At 36.3% G+C, this 15,355-nt stretch overlaps 1 protein-coding gene across 4 annotated transcripts; it reads right to left on the bottom strand.

Moving 5' to 3' along the window:
• Positions 1-4,959: 4,959 nt before the first annotated feature.
• On the bottom strand, positions 4,960-15,039 carry LOC121795596 (ubiquitin C-terminal hydrolase 12-like). 4 transcript variants are annotated; one of them, XM_042194129.1, is made up of 32 exons: positions 14,826-15,039; positions 14,409-14,496; positions 14,050-14,188; positions 13,709-13,866; positions 13,131-13,396; positions 12,796-13,014; positions 12,580-12,688; positions 12,381-12,496; positions 12,086-12,184; positions 11,320-11,429; positions 10,517-10,591; positions 10,177-10,255; positions 9,958-10,104; positions 9,793-9,873; positions 9,609-9,728; positions 9,254-9,376; positions 8,856-8,933; positions 8,670-8,758; positions 8,490-8,598; positions 8,336-8,404; positions 8,123-8,233; positions 7,820-7,875; positions 7,522-7,699; positions 7,283-7,384; positions 7,121-7,192; positions 6,917-6,982; positions 6,577-6,642; positions 6,280-6,366; positions 6,072-6,188; positions 5,891-5,971; positions 5,709-5,798; positions 4,960-5,487 (listed from the first exon to the last, which is right to left on the bottom strand). In XM_042194129.1, the coding sequence occupies exons 1-32, from the start codon at positions 14,859-14,861 to the stop codon at positions 5,443-5,445; spliced, it is 3,381 nt and encodes a 1,126-aa protein (XP_042050063.1). In that variant the 5' UTR covers positions 14,862-15,039; the 3' UTR covers positions 4,960-5,442. The 4 variants fall into 4 exon arrangements, with proteins under 4 accessions (XP_042050063.1, XP_042050064.1, XP_042050066.1 ...); XM_042194130.1 differs by having other exon boundaries at positions 5,897-5,971; XM_042194132.1 differs by having other exon boundaries at positions 5,897-5,971; positions 14,409-14,490.
• Between the last annotated feature and the right edge of the window lie 316 nt (positions 15,040-15,355).

The raw sequence follows: 15,355 nt of genomic DNA, 5'->3' as shown, positions 1-15,355 counted from the left end.
ACGGACGGCGGCCTTCACTCCCACCACCGTTGTGGATGCTCTTAACAACATTTAAAGTACATTACCAGAATGTATTAACATGAAATGCAATCAAAACTGTTTGTCATTTATGCAAGCTTCAAATGTTTGCATCAATATAAAACAAATGCTAAATATTTTGTATGAATTATATAATTACCCTCGTATAAATGGGCAACACAGCATATCAATAAAATCATTTGATAGATTTGGTGCAATTTGATGTTTATAATTTTGAGGATCAGGTCCGGTTAGAGCCGATTGAAACCCTTTATCTTATACAATTCCCTAGTGTTTTATTTATGGTTTTATGTCACCATTGTTTGTGAGACTACACAAACTATGTTCCAATATTAAATTTGAAATTGAAGCTTAAATTTGAATTCCATAATATCAAAGTTTTATGATTGTTTGGTTTACAAGATTGTATCTGAGATTAAATATGTAGTATGTTTGGTTCATGAGATTTAATCTCACAACTCAATCCTAGATGGATAATCATGAAATAATTAGTCATAACTAAAATGATCTCACAACTCAATAATAAATTATATCTTGATATTATTTTATCTAAGAAATCGAACACCACATTAGAGCACTCAAACAGTCCTCTTTATAGCTCATCTCCAATTTCCTCATGCCACATCATCAGCCTATCTCATAGCCTATCTTCAGCTCATCCTATCTTAGCTAATCTTATAGCCAATCACTATCTGTATATAATTCATTATAATTGTTGGTGTTTATCAAATATTAAAACAATAGAAACGAAATCAATTCAAGAAAAAAAAAGATAAAAAAAAACATATTTCATTAAAATAAAAAAAAATCTACAATTAAAAAAAATAGTTCTACACACTGCTCATCCTGAAGCCGCTACCGTCGTCTGGGGAATTGGGACCTGTCGCTATCGGGATTCATTCTGTTACTAGAGAGAGAAAATTTATAGTCAAGAGAATGAGAGCTGTGAATAAAATGAAGTGAAATGACATGTATATATATAGTTGAATTTAAAAAAAAATGAAAATCAACCGATCGGAGGTCAGCAACACCCACCGAACGCCCCCCATTTAAGCACAGGTGGGGCGCCGATCGGCGCCGTGCAATCGGCGCCCCTATTGTGAGTGCTCTTAGTAAATTTTAAAATTGAAAATGCTACCAACTGGAAGCTTATCACGCATTAATTACATTATCTTATTACTTCATAAAATTATACTACTACATAGTTGAAAATAATAGGTTAAGAGTGTCCACAATGGTGGCCCGGCCACCATTCGTGGCTCTCATGTGGCTTCCGTAATGGTAAAGTCAACAAAACTATCAAAAATAACAAGGGCCACCAAATGTGGTCGTCTTTAAAAAAAATTAATTTGTTTATTTTTTTAATAATATTTTTTAATTTAAGTCTAATAAATTTTATTAGTTTTAAATTTATGATATTTATAAATTTAATTAAAGTAAAATAATGTGGATTGTAAATTAGAAAATTCACAACCTAGAAAAAATGTAACAATAACTTCGTTATATTATATTGAAATAGGAAAATTATACAACGAAAGTGACATAATTTAAAAACAACAAGCCGGAAACTCAAATCACTCTGCAGCGCCCCTTCTACGGTTCCAGACCTCTTCAACCATATCAACCTGCAGTGAATCATGCGATATTTGGCTCCGCATATCGGTGTACCTCTGGATCAAGTATTCATTACTACGTGGTACACCCATCTGTATGGGCTCCATGGCAATACCCGAGCTCGTACTAGCACTTTCTTCGGGTGTCCATCGCTCTGCAGCAAATCCTTCGTCATCTATTATCATATTGTGCAATATGATACATGCAGTCATGATGTCTGCAACATCATTTTCGTGCCATTGTCGAGCCGGGCACCGTATAATGGCCCATCGCGCTTGCAGTACACCAAAAGCTCGCTCAACGTCCTTCCTAGCACCCTCTTGTTTTTTCGCGAAGTAGGTTTGCTTCGGTCCAAAGGGTTGTCGGATCGTCTTCACAAACACGGGCCAGCGAGGGTATATCCCATCGGCCAAATAGTACCCCATGTTGTACTGAGTTCCGTTGGCCCTGAATCTCACTTGCGGCCCCTCACCCCGACTCTCGTCATTAAACAAGTGTGACGATCGTAGAACGTTGATGTCGTTGTTCGATCCAGCGACACCAAAATACGCATGCCAGATTCGCAAGCGGTAATCAGCAATGGCTTCCAAAATCATCGTGGGATGTCTGCCTTTGAAGCCAGAAGTGAACTGCCCCTTCCAAGCCACTGGACAGTTCCTCCACTCCCAGTGCATGCAATCGATGCTCCCCAACATCCCCGGAAAATGATGTGCAGTCCCGTGCATAGCAATCAATCTCTGGCAATCATCGGCCGATGGCTTCCGTAGATACTCCCCTTTAAAGATATCCTTGATCCCCCTGCAAAACTGCCTCAACGTCTGTAGTCCAGTCGTTTCGCCCATCTGTAGGTATTCATCGAACATGTCAGCGGGCCCGGCATAGGCAAGCTGTCTAATTGCCATCGTACACTTCTGGAAAGTCGACATGCCGGGTCGGCCGGTGGCATCATATCGCAAGTTGAAGCACCTGAACCGCTGCGCCAAACACGTCGCTATATGGACGAAGAGATTTTTCGACATTCTGAATCGCCGACGGAAAACTTCTGGCGGATAACGGGCGTTGTCGTTGAAGTAGTCCTCCATCAACCTGCGGTCTGCCCCGACATGATCACGATCGAAAAATCGCCGATGATGGAATGGCCGGCCGACTGCCACCGCCGCCTCTTCTGCCTCTTCCGCTTAACGTTGCACTGCCGCAACAAGGTTTTGGAACTCTAGATCTACTGCTTGTTGGAATTGTTCATCGTCGGAATCCATAATTGCAAGGTTAAATTGAAGTTGGAAGGGAAGATTGGAGGAAAATGGGAGTAAAATGGAGTTGGAAAATGGAGTGGAAATGTAGTATATTTATGCACAAAATTTCGAAAAAAAAAAAAAAAATCCCCGCTGCCCAGCCGCGATTCTCGGCGCTTGCAATGGGAGGGCCGCGGCTCACACGGCTCAGCCGCGTGAAGGCCGCGGCCGCGGCTCAGCCACGCTTCTCGCCTCTCCGCCCCGGCTCTCGGCCTTTGCAATGGGGGACCGCGCGCCGAGCCGCGGGCCGCGGCTCCCCCATTGTGGACACCCTAATAGCGAAACAAATTTACAATATACGTTCACCACATATTGATTTGTATGTCAGGTTAATAGTGAAACAAATTTATAATATAAGTTCAGCAAATATGGATTTTTATGTTGATCCATACTTAATTTGTATATTGTTCCATACTGAATTGCGTAAAATTAGCATGTAGGAATGATGATTCGACATATTTTTACAATTGAATCAGCATAGTCGTACAATACAGTTAACACAACTATACAATTTAATTAGCACAGTAGTATATTACCATGAGCATAGTTATACAAAGACCTATAGAAATTCAATTAACATATACTCTATCCGTTTCTTAAAAATATAATTTTTTTTCTTTTTCAGTCTGTTTCTAAAAATAGAAAACTCTATTTTAGGAAACGGACCCCATAATCACTAACATTAATTTCAACACTTTTTCTCTTCCTCTCTTTCGCTTTACCCATTTTTTCTCTTCATCTCTATTACTTTACCAATTTTGCATTAAAATCCGTGTCATTTCCAAAGTTCCTATTTTTAGAAAACGGAGGAAATAATTAAAACTCAATCAGCATAAATTTAAAACTGAATCAGCGTATATTACAAACTCAATCAACATAGGTTAAAAACTCAATCAACATATGCTAAAAATCAATCAAAATATATTAGAAACACAATAAAAAAAATCTACAAAAGTACAATCAGTATATATTACAAGCGCAATCAGTATATATTACATATTTTAATCTGGAGAGGGTTATATTGCTAATTTAATAATTAATTATTAATTATAATTAAATAATCACCATTAGATATTCAAGTAAGGGCTAGATTATCAGCTCCGGAATGTCAATACGATCAATAAAAAACCTTAATAAGAGTATTAAGGTCAATTTAAAACAAATTAGTTGTAACTAACTTTTGAAAAATATCCCATATCATTGAAACGCGTATAACTTTCTCGATTTAAATTATTTTTTCGCACAACATATATCAAATTAAAGATAATTTCATAAGGATTGTAACGAGATCTCACTTGCATATGTTCCAATGTCAAAATTTGAAAAAAAATTGAAAATTTTCATAAATTTTTTAACAGCTTTATATCAATACACGATACATAATACACGACACATGATATGTCAATACAATACTTGTACAGTGTCATGTCTTTGTGTTGATATATTTCATACACTATATTGACATTATGTTTCTAAACCCTAAATTGATAGTTGCTATTATCTTTTTAATATAAAAAAAATAAAAAACGAAATTACATATAGCAAATTGTAGACCAGAAGATTTCTAAAATCCTATAGTCTTAAATTAGTTGTAATTAGCAATTAAATGATGAGTCTCGTCCTTGTGATCACTCCCCTTGTAATCAGTGTATCGTACATACTAAATCTATATATATTAAAATATTTTCTGGAAACTGATCTCCTATGGCCAAATTCCATCTTGTAATTTTGAAGTCATTCCGATATCGTTTTGCAATTTCAGCCTTTTTGGCGTGAACTAAACTATTAAATTATGTGTACACATAATCTGTGTATTTGCACTAGGGTAAATAAAAATAATAATGTTAGTAGTTGATAAGCTCAAAAGTGAAATCTCATGTGAACTTCATTATTTTGAGAATCATAACAAAGGTCACAAGGTTCATTGAGCTTTGCCTGCACACTATTTGACTACTGCGAGGCAAATCCATGAACATATATATACATATACACACAAAACATATTGAAAATCGCATAGCAACATAGAAATATCTATTTCAAAAATAAGAGAGATGATTATTTTACCACCACATTCCCTTGATATATGAAATTAAGAATAAACAAAACAAATGGATATAAAATTTGAGGATGAACAGAAAAAATGACCTAAGAAACACAAAGAGTACTATCTATACTCACTTTACCAACCCGACCCTATTCAGCCAAAATCCTGTTATGAACGATCTTTCATGGGTATTGGATGCTCACGCAATGCAATAATTCTCGCCTACTACTGGGAAATCTGGTGACCGGAACACAAAACGCAATATCTACTGCCTGAATCCAGAAAATTACCCCGAGCCTACCATTCCAATCCATGTTAAGATGAAAAATTAATAAAAAAAGAAACGATCACCATAACATTCAGAAACGAACCGAGCATATCTCTGCCTCAACTCTCCTCCCAATATCCACACTTGTTTTCTTTTTCATTTTAGTTCAAGGCACCAACCCAGCTTCAATTGGATATTCTAACTGCCTGATGATCAAGTGTGTGGCGAGTCTGTGATGATCGGAGATAAATTTCAGAAAAAGTTCGTGAAGAGCATGATGTGGGGTTTAAAATAAACAACTAAAGCTTGTTAAAGGTTATTTTTAGAAAAAAAAAGAAACTAAAACATCTATTGGGTGTAATTTTGATGTGCATGTACATAAAGAACTAATACAAGCGGTCAGTAGAAGTAGAATAACACAAGATTAAAAGATGGAAAACTGCTGACTCACCTGATTCACAATAGTATATGCCCTTTTAGGTGTAGTTACAGAGTGCTCTAGCCCAAGGTACTGCTTCCAAACACCATAAACTTCTATTCTCTGCGAAAAAGAACCTCACCAGTTTCAACTGGAATTCCAGCAAAAGATTATTTACTAAATTATCACAATGCGGCCGGGGGGGGGGGGGATACCTGGACCTGGAAACGACTGGAGACAACATTAGAGTCTTCAAGATACTCTGGACATCCCAAGGACAGCAATGCAAAATTCCACTGTACATTTTTCCAAAAATGAAAATTAATGAGCAGAAGGGAAGATTATCCACAAAACTTAAACAGAATGTATCAAGGTAATGACATTCAATTTACATGCCTTTGAAAACTCTTCATCTTGGACCTGCAATTTCTTTTGAATGCGGAGTTTAACATCTGCTAATGTTTCACCTTCATGAATAACCAACAAAAATGGGTCCCCAAAATTCTGTACTTGCTGTTCAGGAAAAAATGCAAGCATTACATAAGTAGCTATAACTTATCTCGTATCTAGTTGCAAATCTAAAGTTCAGAAAAGGCTGAGATACCACTTGATTCTGGGAAACCTCCTTTGTAAAATGGTAAACATGAATCAAGTGATCGTTGGGCCCAAGATTCTTTTCTTCTTCCGGAATCTAAGATAAAACAAGACAGTATAAATATAGGGCCATAGGTTAAAAGAGGTTAAGATTACGATTCCCTCAATTAGGGCCCAAAATGTTGTTCATTAGATTTATCACACATTAGTTCTATGGGTGAAGAGGGATCAGGTAATATAGCTGAACTGTCGATATGATTTATCCACAATGATGAGAACGAGACAAGGCTTAGGAAATAGAATTCACCTCCTCAGCGCGCAAAGTCCAATACTGGTCATTTATGTTCTCAATTTTCTCAAGGATGGGGAAAATCTGCAAAATCAAGGGAGGTTAGGATTATCCATACCAAACTACTGAACGGTATATATTTAGATGAACATGGGATCAGAATTTGTTTGAAACTATTTGTGTGGCATCCACTTCACGCCATCTAGTCAAGCAACAATATGCCAGATCATAACGGTTACTGAGTTAATATAACATCCAAGTACAGCCAAAAATACCCAACATACAATAAATGAATAAATGATCAGAATTTTAGCAAACATATCAGGAACAAAAGACATGTTTGAACCAAGATCATTACCTTGTAAATTTTATGACAGAAAACTTCAAGCAACCTAAGCTCAGCATTTGGTTGAGACAATTCTACCTACGATAAGATGCAAAAGAATTATAAAGGACATAATAAAAAAAAGAGAAGTTCGAAGAGTAAATCATTTGAAGATGCAATGAGTTAAACATAAAGACTATGGCCAAGAGCAGAACATGAGTGAAACAATTAAAGAACCTTTTTCTTGATCTCATTGAGAACATCCCCAACAGTGCTTTGCTTTGGCAATCTAATATTGACAACAGCAGCCTGAGAAAGGAAATGCACACTTACTATGATGATATCATATGTCTTAAACTAAAAATTTCAATTAAAGGTAATGCCCAGAAATATCATCACCTCATCTTTTGTAGCATGATGGAAGGCGACTTTCAGATTCTTTATACACTGCAACTCTGGAAGCGGAATATCCAGCACTTCATAATACAATATATCGGAGATCTATTTCAAGAGGTCCACATAAATCATTAATCAACTACTTACATTAATACTTCCTTCTTTATTCCTTAAAATGAAAAAAAGGAAACAAACCCAAAGAAACTAAATTAAAAATAAGGACATATACTTCACAGCACTACCTGGTTGTGGTGCATAAGCATGTCTTGCAGATGATCAACTGATCTATATTTGATCGGATTTGGCTTTGGTTGCTGAGAATAGCAATTGTGAGGAGTAAGCCTAATTTTGGATGGATCCTCCACGCCAAGTTGCTGGGCAATTTTTTCCACGACATCATCATATGTGTGATTCTTTGCTCTGTAGGTTCAAGCCAGACGCTCACAAACAAATCCTCCAGAATATAGAGAATACAAAATAATGGTACTTGAAATTCAGAGTCCTCAATGGTCAATGTGATGCCCATATAACCGTACTCACAATTCTAGGGAAAATGCATCTTCCCTGGGCCTCTCCAAGGTTCGAACATGCACAACCTGCAGAGGAACAAATAAATGGTTGAAGGAATGTTGTTCTCCACATCCAAACAGAAAGAACAAGCTTCATAAAGTAGCATACAGCCAACTATTACTAAAAGAAACAAATAATAACTCTAATATAAACAATGTTCACCCTAACTGTTTAGAAAGATAACCTCAAGCCAGGCAATAGAATAACTTAAAATTTGCTAATTCACTGCCAGTGCCTAGAAGGCGTATTAAGCAACCTGAAGTAGGAGCTCACCTGGCGATTTTTCACATACTCCAAGTATGAAGGAACATCAGGGAAACGTATTTTGTCTTTCCATTTATCTGAAGGTCGTTTCTGGAAGCAAATAATATCCCCATTTTCGATCTTGGGAGCCAATAGGGGGAGCAGTGAATAAGTACATAACAGAGTATGAAAATGATTAATATAAACATATACTAATAAATAAATTAAAATTAAATAGTAAACCTGACTGGACAAAAATGAAGCTCTTTTATGAAGGCATTCGCACATTACAGATGGCTCAAATTTTATTTCCTGTAGATTTAGAAAAAGCATGATAATGTAATGTCAAATTGTCAAAAGAAGTTCTAATTGTTCTGTAAATTTATGGCAGAGAAACCTCAAAAAGTTCAATTTCTTCATCAGGGGCAAATCCAGCCATTTCATTTAACTTTGATAGGATTTCAATGGGCTTTGCTGTGCCCTTGACAAGAAGCCTCCCGGCGTAGCTGTAAAATTTTGATTTATATAATGGCAGCTGATTGAAATAAAAGAAAGGACAAAGATGATAAAGAAGTACCGGAGCTCTTCTTTTTCGGGATCATAAAGCTTAAAGAAGAGGAGTATGTCATCCTTAGTTATTTCTGGTAGAGGAATTGATTGTAAATCCTATATATATTAAGCACAAAAGAGAGTTGAGACAAGAATAACAAAATCCAGCAATAGCACTTCTATAAAAGATCTAACAAAAATATCACAGAAATACCAGTCCAAACTCTACTTCCAGAAATAATTTCAACTCTGCACCGTGCACTTTACTGGATATTTCCCTAAACGATCCAACCTGCAGAACAAAATTAGGAAAAGGGTGCCCAGAAAGCAAACTAGATACTAATAGGCAAAATGAAAGGGCCATAAACATCTTGTAGACATTGTGAAAGTAAGCTTAGATTAAGATTCAGCAAGTCAAAGCCAAAATCAACTGAGTTAACAAATTATCATGATAATGAAACCAAATGAGACATTGGGTGATCCTGGTGATGGCTTACGAAAATTTGGTACCATCATTTATGGATCTGGACAGAAACCAGCCAAGAGAAAGGCTCAAATTTTAGTTTTGCCTTGGCCAGTTTTGGTTTAATCCTATCAGAGCGAAATGCTTACAGCTTGAGCTTCATCCTGGGGTGTCAATGGTCGGTTTGGGCGGTAAGTGTGGTTCTGCCTTTTTGCCCACATCCAGAAGCGCTGAAATTGAACAGGAATACCAAACTCTTTCGCAACTTCTTCCTTCATAAGAAGCCACAAAATCCACTTAACCGATGGCAATAACCAAATAAGACCATTACATGATACAAGTCTCAAGAATACTAGAAGATTTTCCGGAAACATGCATTGCAACAATTTTCACTCACAAGGCATCTTATTGAAAGAATAGAGTCTAATAACAAACTTTTAGGAGTAACATAGAGAGGACTAGTTTTGTGTTTTTTGCCACATTAAGGATGAGGAAATAAGATACCTTGAAGATATTAAAACGCATCTGCTTCTGGATACGGAAGTTACGGACTTTATCATGATCTACAAGATCAAAATATGCATCCTTTCCTATCTGTTCTTTTAAATCCTCATCTCGAGCAACCTGAAAATATTAATAAATGGTTCAGCAGCCCATTTTAATTGAGAACGCAGAACGCCCTGAAAACCTTGATAATAGTGTAAAGGTGGGCTTGTGCTTTGTATCTTCTCTTGTCTTCCTTTTCTTCTTGTTCTTTTTTCAATCTTATCTGGAATGAGTAAGCAAGTGATGGTTCATGAAAACACTCTGTTGATAACAGTAAGGCCAAAACACTACAGCATTGCTTTATTACCTGAAGATGTTCTGCAATATCCTTCTCATCCACATCACATATAATCTTATCCTTGTCGCTCACTCGTATATAAACAAGCATGTATGCATTCGAGCATTTTGTAAATTTGAATGGAGTATTGTTGTAGCCAGGATTTGTCTGCGGAAACTGTCAAATATAGGGAACATAAGCACACATTTAAAAGGACGTAAAAGGCACAGAACCATGAGGAAAAATCACCTCTTCCTCACCGCCATACTGCTCCTCTAGTGCCCTCTCCACGTCTTCTTTCGTGACCCTCTCATCATCAAACTTATACCTGAGAAGTGAGTCCTAACTCAGAAAAGATGAAGTTTCGGGTGCTCTTCAGATGAAATCATGTGAAAGAATGAAATCAAATTGATTAAGCAACCATTATTAGCTGCATCTGCCCATGCGTGGTAAAAAACTCAAATCATTATAAAAACTAAAACTATGTAACTTCAAAATATTCTGTCTCCTCACTGAAAAAAGTAAAATATGCGTTAGTTGATATGCAGGATGATCCGGGGTTGGGATTCTTCAGAAATAAAAAACATACCACAGGTCAGAAAGTTTTGGTCTGATAAAAGCATAATAGTGTCCACCTTGCACCCCGCCGCTGTGAACTAAAACACTGTCATAGAAAAGAAGCAGACAAGAAAAAGAAAAGATTAGGGAAGAACAGTATTTGAGGGAAAAACACTTAATTTTTTCATGATGAGATACTAGGAAATCTATTACGTAAAAGGGGATGAGGTATCCCAGAACAGTACTGAAGCAAATTGGTTTATGCAAATAAAATGAGCAAAACAAAATACACCAGATAAGCCACTGGCAGGATACACATGCGAATTTCTCATCTTAAATATAAGGAGAAAACAACATTGAGCCATCTTCATAATATTTATCAACTAAAATCCAATACTATACACTTTAAAGCATCTCTCATAATTCTTGAGATGCATCAGGCCCACAAAGAGTTGCTGCATCCAAACAAAAGAGGATGACCTAAAAATTATGAATTTCGCATCACCTAGTAAATGAAGGACAAACAATCATTAAGTTGTTGCATTTATGGAACTAATGTAATGGATAGTTGGAAATAAAAATATAACGATTAACCTAGCGTAAGAGGATTGGATACCATTGCACCAACTTATTATACAACGTCTTATAGGCAAACATGTGAGAACATTTCTTATTAGACATTAATGATATTCTCTCTCCCACGTCCTCTGTAGTTGTATGAAACTTCGTATTCCAATCCTACTCAATAAACAAGAAATGAGAAAACATATTCCAGAAGGCAGGAAACAAGTAGCACTAGACTGCTAAAGTTATGGGTAAAGAAGCTATAATAACCTGTGAAGTATGTAGAGGTTTCGTATGCTTCTATCTGCATCTGGTGACAAATACTTTCCATTGTCCCTATCTAGATCAAGCTCCAATGGAAATTCATATCGGTCATTTATCTGCCATCATCAACAATAATTTGAACATTCACCAAGTCAACTGTTAAACTCCAATGTTATAGATATATCATGGAATCTTAGATGAGATTTCCTGTAGAAGTTTGTATCTGGCAGAAAGCGCCTAGTAGAAATTAATAAAGGGGATTAAATACAACACACATATCAAATATTCATTATGATAAAATACTGTAACAGCTTGCAAGTACTAACTGGAAGCACGTGAATGAAAGAAAGGTATCAAGTACAAATGAATTAGGGGAAAATAAAAATTGAACAATAAACATCTGTAAACACTACTGCTATGTCCTATCAAAGAATTTGGAGAAAGAAGTTACAGCAAGATTTTGCATACTCGCATAGAAACAAGATTTCCTTCTTGTGGAATCACAACAGAGATTTACCCCTAAGAAATAGAAAACAGTAAGAATTTAATTTCAAAAACCAGATTCACAGGTCAAAGTACAGGAAAAATCTATTTAAACAAGAAAATATAAGAACAGAATTGTACATTTATAACTCCTAGCTAAGATCAAACAGTTAAGCCGATGATTGATCATATACCCAAGATGCTAACCAGAATATACATAAAGAAACAAGATAAAGATAATCAAACATTAAGAAACAAATACACAATGATCAATATTTCAACAACTCACCTTAACCATTGTATCCCTCATAAAATCATATTCAAAACGTTTTAATTGAAGCTGGAGAACTGGAGGGAAGTCAATGAACAAGACACCCTTCTTTGCATCCTAAGGACAAAATATATTTTCAGCCAAGGAGAATGAATAATGAGTTCTAATGTTACACCAATAAATTAATCAATCAATGAGGAAAAATCAGAGATATTGACGTACACGAGAAGTTAGGTAGATGTCCTTAAATCAACAATCAAATTAAGCTAATAGTCTCAAATATACACCATTATCTGCTATTGCAGCAGCATACCTGCATACCATGTCCTTCTGCATGATATTTGTTATCTCCCTCAAGACGTTCGACTTCTACATACTTGTCAAATGAAGCATAAACATCCTTACAACCTTTTACATCAAGCTGAAGGTCTGCCACAAGAACACGGGTTATAAATCCCTGATTCAACATCAGAATGCCAGGAAAGTGCAGCTGTAAAAGAAAGCACCAATACCATAAAATGATTCTTTTCTAGTAGACTTGAAATCTACGTTGATGCACTCTATGTAATTCATATGGTTTCCTTCAAACAATTTTTGTATAGTTCCTTCCACAACAGTTCCCTGTACCAGTACAAGAGCTAATATAACTTCACCACTTACTTTATTAACATAAAAAGATAGATACACATAAAAGATATCATGTTGTCAGACATCAGTAGATTCAGTACCTTCATCTTGTCTTCAAGCTTTTCAGACAAAACTCTGTTCAGTTCTTGCACATCATGTTGCATAAAGGAATCATACGTGTCCCATCCAAATGATTTAGTCAATTCTTTAGTAGCTACGCTGGTGTCATGATACTGGAGCTTATAAAATAAACTCTGTAATGCCAAAGGTATGCTTCCTGTAGGGTTATCATTCTCAGTTGTTGGCATGTGATATACAGCCTGATACAACATTACTCAGGTTAGAGAGAAACCGCTTCATGCTTCCCTAGTCATAATTCATACACAAGACAAATTAATATATCAGAATAATATTGGTGACAGGAACATATGGTAACCTTTCTGAAGTAAGGAATGTGGTACAAAGTTTGGAGCAGAGAATTCATATAACAAGTTGCTCCCTGGTTCTTAAGTCCAACAAAGCCAGTTTCTTTCTTTGAGTCATATATCCAATAATCATTGACTTCACGTACAGCAACATCAGCTTCGACAATACAAGTATCATTCATTAGGTAACCCTTGTTGGTGTCATACAGCTCACTAAGAGGCATGAAAGATGTGAAACCCCAATCAACCTCCCTTTGATTGAACTGGTGCTGGGAATCTGCGGAATCCACAGCAAGGCTTAGTTTCCGACAGGAATCATAGTGTAGGTAGGCTAATGCTGGGCACAAAGATAAGGCTTAGTTTCCATGGTTTAAATAAATTAGTCCTTCAAATTTAGTGGGGGTGCAGGAGAGGTAGCGGGACTGGAGGCATTTGACAAATTCTGTAAAAAAGATCTGATTACAGTAATAGAAAGCTTAACAAAGCAAGCAGCAGAGTCAACCTATAGCATGCATGCACAGTTATGCCTAGGTTCATCAGTCTGCTGCCTAAGAATAAATTAAAAAAACAAGGCACCCCAATGATGTACCTTTTTTCATTGTCAACTTGTTATCCATTTGATTAACTATAGCCAATCTAAACTGCGCATTTCTGTTCCATCCATATGGTAAGGTAGCACAATCAGCTGCATCCAAATACATTGACAAGGCGTTCACATTGTTCCCCTTAGGAAAAATAAGCACCCGCCTGTAGAAACCAGTGCAATTCAATCATCATAAAGATCACTCTCACAGAAAAAAATCAAATGAGATCTAGCACTATAAGGTATAAGTACTTTTTCCAATTAATTCCAACTAATGTAATACATTTCCATCCAGCACAAATCAACCAAGGTGAAGGAAGATTAGCTAAATCCCATCTTAAAGTTACCATTTATAACTCCCAACAGCAAAGACATCTGAATAGAGCTTCTTCACATTCAATCGAGAAAAGTTCTCTATTGTCCACGAGAAACGTGAAGCTTGTAGTTCACCCAGGACCTGATTCTCCAAGATCCCAGCATTTTCCTCTGGCACCATTAAGAAATTGACAATGCTTTCAAAACACGACACAAATAAGACAATATTCAAAATTTCCAAATGAACTGAGAAAAATCATAAACTATAACAGTCTACACAAAAGAGCGCATGTATAGAAAAAGTAAAGTGAAGGAAGACAGAACTTCAAACACACTAGTGCATCTCTATACCAATTAACCTAAATTCTTGTAGAGCGACAGGGGGGAATACCTTCCATTGGAAGAGGTCCTTCAACTAAAGGCTGTGGACCTTCAACCGAATCTGAGTTTGGCACCAGCATTTCTTCATCTCCCTGTTGCTACAGTTTCACAAGCGAAAACATGATCCGGTGAAACCATACCACTTACTCCATAGATGAACTTCCAATTACAAAATACTGATTAAAAATCTAAATAAATTAAGTAACTAAAACATCCTTTTAGTTGCAAAACCCTAGAGGATCAGAGGCATTAAATCCTAACAAACAGACGCGCGTCCGTGGACATGAAATGAAAACTCCGCCCTATACATGAACTCGAACGAACCATCAAAATAACGTTATGCATGTATATCTACAGATAATGATGACAGGAAGTGTGAAGAAAATAGCATAAACCGAAAATTTGAAGTTGGAGAAAATGGCGTTACATCATCATCCAATGGCTGCGGAGTCATCATCGTCATGGATTACGAGATTACAGCCACCTGATCACTGAATCAAAGAGAAATTAATGAAATTTGCGAGGGGGAGAGAAATAGGAGGGTGAGAAGGGAGGGAGAGAGGAAGAAGATGGCAAGTTAGAGAAAAAAAAAGGCTTGGGGTTTTAGCAGCGTTGAATTCGATAGTTTCAGTTGAGATTATTGGGAAGTAGGAGTAGATGGTTAATTAAATTACCCCAAAATCAAAAGAGAAAGAAAATATAGATTTTTTTTTAAGAAAGAAAATTGATTTGATACAGGGCCAGCTCAAATTCACTTACTCCATTAAGTAGGTTGAATTGCATAGAACAATATTTTTTTTATATTCCATCCATCCATAAAAAAATGACTAATTTTTATCATTTTGAAGTATCCGCTAAAATTAGACTAACTCTAAACATTGGAAATTTTCAACAAAATAAATTCTATACATCATTTATAATATGAATCCCACTATTCACTAACACTCATTCTACTGC

This window comes from Salvia splendens, chromosome 3, assembly GCF_004379255.2.
Source record: "Salvia splendens isolate huo1 chromosome 3, SspV2, whole genome shotgun sequence".
NCBI classification, from domain to species: Eukaryota; Viridiplantae; Streptophyta; class Magnoliopsida; order Lamiales; family Lamiaceae; genus Salvia; species Salvia splendens.
The sequence above is the reverse complement of the archived record's forward strand: the minus strand, read 5'-3'. Positions and strand labels throughout refer to the sequence as shown.